At 40.7% G+C, this 5,924-nt stretch overlaps 1 protein-coding gene across 1 annotated transcript; it reads left to right on the forward strand.

The window, feature by feature from the left end:
- Window positions 1-1,391: 1,391 nt before the first annotated feature.
- Window positions 1,392-2,625, forward strand: LOC131237571 (AP2/ERF and B3 domain-containing transcription repressor RAV2-like). The gene has a single exon (XM_058235407.1). It carries the CDS (start codon window positions 1,516-1,518, stop codon window positions 2,584-2,586), a length of 1,071 nt encoding a protein of 356 aa, XP_058091390.1. The 5' UTR covers window positions 1,392-1,515; the 3' UTR covers window positions 2,587-2,625.
- Window positions 2,626-5,924: the final 3,299 nt, after the last annotated feature.

Here is a 5,924-nt window from a genome sequence, read left to right on the forward strand (position 1 = left end):
AGAATAGTAGCCCAGTTGAATACTTAGGTGAACCTAGCCAATAAGACAAACCCTAGTGGACTGTCAACCAATCACCATCTGCCACGTCAGCCCTGTAGGGAATTTCATGTTGAGATGAGATTGTTCATGCCTATCTTTCCCTTCCTCGTAGTACTCCTGGCCCACAGCCCATCACCCCCACACCCATACAAGGGGGGATCCCCTCAAGCATATCTGCAATATTATTGTAGCATTAAAGCCAACCAACAATAGAACTTATTTAGTAGTCCGCAGGACTTCCCCAAATTGTAGTCCGTTCGACCTCCACCGCTGCATTGGACTGTTCCCACGGTGGGTCGCACTTAAAAATTGAACATGTCAACATCATCACACAACCTTATCATAATTCACAAGAGTCGAGTTGAATCACCTGAGTCACCGAGTCTCAATGAAAACTTGATCTGGTCATGGCTCAGGTCGAAACTCAACGAATTCAACAAAATCTAATCGACTCAGCACAACTCAACATTATCTATGTATTATTTGAAATGTATCTGTTTGGTACCTAATCTATACGGCCATGGTTGGTTTTTCAAATCAATGATCAAATGGCCCACATTAATGGTGAACTATACCTAAAAAAAAATTCAATTCACTTGGTCAATTCCAACCTTTTCATGGTTGGCATCTAAATCATGGTTGAGAAATGCACCACTAGTCTACATTCAATGGAAAAAAAAGAGAAAAAAAAGACAAGACTTGATGGTTAGGATCTTTTAATTTAAGAGATTTTTGTCATGGTTATCCATGTGGGGGACAACTTATCAATGAAACTGGTTAAGTTTTCAAGACTCCAATGGGTTTTCTTGATTTTAAACTATTGATTTTACTGTCTATTTTTTAATAATTATTTCTATAATAATCCATTTCAAGTCATTGTGGGGCCCTCCAAATTGCAGAGTAGCCCATTTAGGAATAGTTCTGATAACTAAGGGGGAGGGACCCATGCAGTAAAGATATGCCACAGACTACCATTAGGGGTGCTCCCGCGGGCTACATGTAGAAGAATAATAGAGGAGAAAAAAAGAAGAGGAAAACAGCAGAGAGGCCATACTCCAAGTCAGCAGCAGCAGAAGCAGCAAAACTCAGGGGGGATGCACTTACAGTGAGAACACGGTCCACAGTCATGTGAATTCCATCAACTTGCAAAAAGTGGGCCCCACACACACACACCATACAAAGAGAGCTCCAGCCCATGAATCTTCCCACCATCACATGAGTTGACCCACATCAAAACCCATGAAACAAAAACAAAATAAATAAATAAAGAAAGAAAGGAAGAAAATTCAAACCAAAAAACCAAAAAGAAAAGAAAGAAAATACCCCTATATATATTCATCATCTCCATCGCTCATTGGCAACATCTTTTCTTGTGTGTACCCACCCATTAAAACATACAAGCTTCTCTCTCTCTCTCTCTCTCTCTCTCTCTCTCTCTCTCTCTCTCTCTCTCTCTCCTGTGTGCTAGTGCTAGAGATGGATAGCAGTTGCATAGATGAGGCCACAAGTGATTCAATTTCCATGTCGACGGTTCCAATTTCACCATCAAAACTGCCATCCGACGGCCTACAACGTGTCGGGAGCGGCGCGAGCGTAGTCCTCGATCCAGAGATCGGCGTCGAGGCCGAGTCACGCAAGCTGCCATCATCCCAATACAAAGGAGTAGTCCCTCAGCCCAACGGCCGATGGGGTGCTCAGATCTACGAGAAACACCAGCGAGTCTGGCTCGGCACCTTCAATGAAGAGGCGGAAGCAGCTCGTGCCTACGACGTCGCCGCACAGCGATTCCGCGGCCGGGACGCCGTCACCAACTTCAAACCACTGTCCGACGATGCTGGACCTGATCAGGCCGAGACCCACTTCCTGAATTCCCATTCTAAGGCTGAGATTGTCGACATGCTACGTAAACACACGTACAATGACGAGCTCCAGCAGAGCAGACGCAACTACAATGGCTTGAACAAGGCCATGAAGAGAAACGATGGTGTGTTGGATGAATCCAACGGCTGGCCGAAGGTGAGAGAGCAGCTCTTTGATAAGGTGGTGACTCCAAGCGATGTAGGGAAGCTGAATCGATTAGTAATACCAAAACAGCATGCTGAGAAGCATTTCCCTCTGCAGTTGGGAGCTGCCACCAAAGGAGTTCTGCTGAATTTTGAAGATGCTGAAGCGAAGGTATGGAGATTCCGATATTCGTATTGGAATAGTAGTCAGAGCTATGTTCTAACAAAGGGTTGGAGTCGGTTCGTGAAGGAGAAGGGATTGAAAGCTGGAGATGTCGTCACCTTCCAGAGATCGGTGGGGGCTGAGAAGCAATTGTATATTGATTGGAAGCCAAGGCCAGGTGGGTTTGTGGGACCCACCAAGACGGTGCAGCCGGTGCAGGTGGTTAGGCTTTTTGGGGTTGACATTTTCAAAATTCCGGTATCGAACGTTGCAGCCGCCGCAGGTGGTGGTGGTGGGAGTGGTTGGAATGGGAAGAGGAGTAGAGAGGTGGAGTTCTTGCCATATGAGTGTTGTAAGAGGCAATGCATAGGAGCTTTGTAACAGCTCTTTTCCTTTTTCTTTTTCTTTTTTTTTTTTTTTTTTTTAATTTTTGTAAAAAAAAAAAAAATGTTAAAAATGGGCATTTTTTGCCAACTTGCTGTCTGTAAATGAGAAAGCAAAAATCATTAGAGAGGGCAATATGGTAATTTCACTTCTTTCTTCAGTTTTTTTTTTTTTTTTTTTTTTTTGGTTTTATCATTTATAGAATAAAATTAGAATAATGGCATATTTTATTTTACTTAAAAATTACATGGGTGTGATATTTGGAAGATTTTCCATGGCAACATGTTATATTTTCTTCAGGAGTTGACATTTAGACCCTCTATTTTTTAAGTTCACCCCTTCTTTGTACCTAAATAGCTTTTGGGTTTGACATTTCTTCACAATGCAGAGAACTATTCAGTAGTGGGTATTGTTATGTACACCCATTTGGTTGATTTGCTCACACCCATTTTAGATTTTGAGATTTGAAATAGTACACATCTTAGCACTACTTGGATTCCTTTATAAAAAACAAAAACAAGGGGTTTGTTTCAATATAATTTCACTATTTTTATTTTAGTAGATAAAAGGCAAAATTCACTAATCACCATACTTGCAAAATGGTCCCTGATGATGCCACGGGGCCTTATAAGAGTTAGGGTGGACGGATTGAGATGGCCGGGCCCACCAACCAGAAGGATGAACAGGACAAGATAACCCAGCAACGGAGAAAGATCCACGAAGCAAAGACCACAGGATCCACGAAACAGCAGGAAAATTTAAAAAGAAAAAGAAAAACCCACTGCAACCACATTAGGTGGGCCACACCGTCGTTCACAACAATGAGTCATTCGTGAAGCAAATCCAAACCGTTCAAAAGGTGAGTGAGACCGTGAAGATCATCTGTCATGAAAATCGTGCTGGTCCACTCGTCAGGGACTCACACCAACCAATGGTCTGATTCAACGTACATGTGTGTCATGAAAATCGTGCTGGTCCACTCATCACGGACCCACACCAACCAATGGTCTGATTCAATGTACATGTGTGGCCTATCGGTCTGATTTTCATGCGAGGTAATTTTCATGTTCAGGCCCACTCATAAAAACAGTCCATGATCTTTGACAATATCATGCTGTTAATCCACATGGGCAACCATTGAAGATGATACGCATGGCAAGAGGAACCTTCATATGGTAGACTTATATTACTATATATATATTAATATACGTGAGAAGTTATCTTTCAATTAGGGTTGTCTACGTAGTGGGACCCACAGTGGATGGAAATTGATTCCAGATGCTGCTAGATCAGATAATCCTAGCCATCTAAATACTATGATATAGGAAAATAATTAATGGTAAACATTAAGTGCTGAAAAGTAGAGATAAGGGACGACTATAATCTCATCATAAGTATAATTATTTAAACATTATCTACATATGACAAGTCCTATCAGTTGAACAGTTCAGATGAATGAATAAACCTATCACATGAAATGTGGAGAGAATGACTCTAATGTACGTAATGACTCTAATGTACGTATTTAGGTTTTTCTGTTTGTGGGTAGAATTTCTTTCTTAATAATTTTCAAAAAAATCCCAAAAAATCATAATCGATTGGTGCCTTGGCTTGAAAATGAGACATATGAAGTCAGGTGGGGTCAGTTCGGTGATATTATATTTATTATGAAAATGCCCATGAATTAACTTTTTAAAAAGAAAATTACATTTTCAATTGAAACTAAATAGTGACAATCAATTTTTATACCTACCTTTCAAAGACAGGGAGAGGTAAAAAATACCATGACTACGAAAAGAAAGGTCAATTTCAAAAAACATCATTTCTAAAGAACTTAATTCCACAAAACATGAACCATTTCCCGTCAAACGCGCTCCTAAATTACATTATTAGCACACACCTTTTTGTAAAGTGAAAAAAACTAAACAGGTATCTTTTGCATTTAATTATTTTGATCCTTTTATTATAGAAAGTATAGGGATGATCAACTATCAAATTTTAAGGATAAGAGGTCTATGATCTTTTCCTAATTTGGCTTTGGAGATACATACACATGGTAAGTAATCCATTGCCAACATTTCAGCATAGTATGGTAAAAATGGTTTGTTGTGGTTCTCACCATCATGTGTTGATGAAATCCACTTGGACCATTAGATACACTCTCCTTCCTTTGGTCAGGTGCCCAAAAAACAAGTCAATCCATGACTTAGATGGGCGCACCAACAAGAACAGCTGAGAGTAAAATTCCTAATTCTCATAGAGGGCCTATCATGTTGTGTATATGCCACATTCAATCTATTGAGGCGGAAGATCTGCTCCAGATGATGGCACACCTAAAAATTAAGCCATTTTAAGACTTAGGTGGGGTCCAATGAGAATCTAAGGTGGGTGCCCCTCCCAATTATTCATAACTGTGTGGGCCCACCTGAGTCATTAATTAGTTTGATTTTTGGGCCCATGGCTAAACAAGGAAACACATACATGATGGTTGAAGAGAGATCTTGAACACATGATGGTGGAGCCTACAACAACCATTTACATCACATTGGCTAAACGAGGAAACGCATACATGATGGTTGAAGAGAGATCTTGAACACATGATGTTGGAGCCTACAACAACCATTTACATCACATTGCGATGAAAGTATGTGCATTATATCATTTTCCCGTGTGTAAGGTTCAAGGCCAATTAGCCGGGCCTAGAGTTATGGTTCACCTAGTGAATAACTTCCAACTTTTTACATATGAGGGACATCCAATCGATCTAATAAGTTGGCCTCATCATGAAGATCAACTTGTGCAAAAATTTGTCAAATCTACAGATTAAGTATACCACATACTTGTATTTGTTCTTTAGGATTGATTACACATTGTGTTTATGGTGTGGCCCATTGGATGAGTAGATGGAGTTCATTTCCATGCTAGGTGATCCTCATGGTATAGTCCAACCTATTGTAAACACCCCACCCCAGGCCGATACATTGACTGTGTTTAAAGCAATGGATGATCAATTAAAACTCCAATCATAAACCCTAACCCTAGAAGCTTAAACGCTAAGAACCCTAATCCCAAATCCTGAACTCAACCCAGTCAACTCAGTCAACCTAATTCTCAACCCTGGGAACTTAAAACCCTAGAGCATTGAGTCAACTTAATGAGTCAACTCACCCAGTTAACTCGCCAAGTCAATTCACCCGCTTAGCCTACCCAGTCCAATAACCTAGCCAACTCACCTAGTTAAGCCTAAAAGCAACCCCAAACCAAAGCCCAAAGCAAACCCAATCAAAGTACCATGCAAAACCTCAACACATCGTCCTTCACAGTAGAACCTCCGC

This window comes from Magnolia sinica, chromosome 2, assembly GCF_029962835.1.
Source record: "Magnolia sinica isolate HGM2019 chromosome 2, MsV1, whole genome shotgun sequence".
Classification (NCBI taxonomy): domain Eukaryota; kingdom Viridiplantae; phylum Streptophyta; class Magnoliopsida; order Magnoliales; family Magnoliaceae; genus Magnolia; species Magnolia sinica.

Coding starts and splice junctions, on each gene's coding strand:
- LOC131237571 (XM_058235407.1), top strand. CDS start 1,516: ATGGATAGCAGTTGCATAGATGAGGCCACAAGTGATTCAATTTCCATG.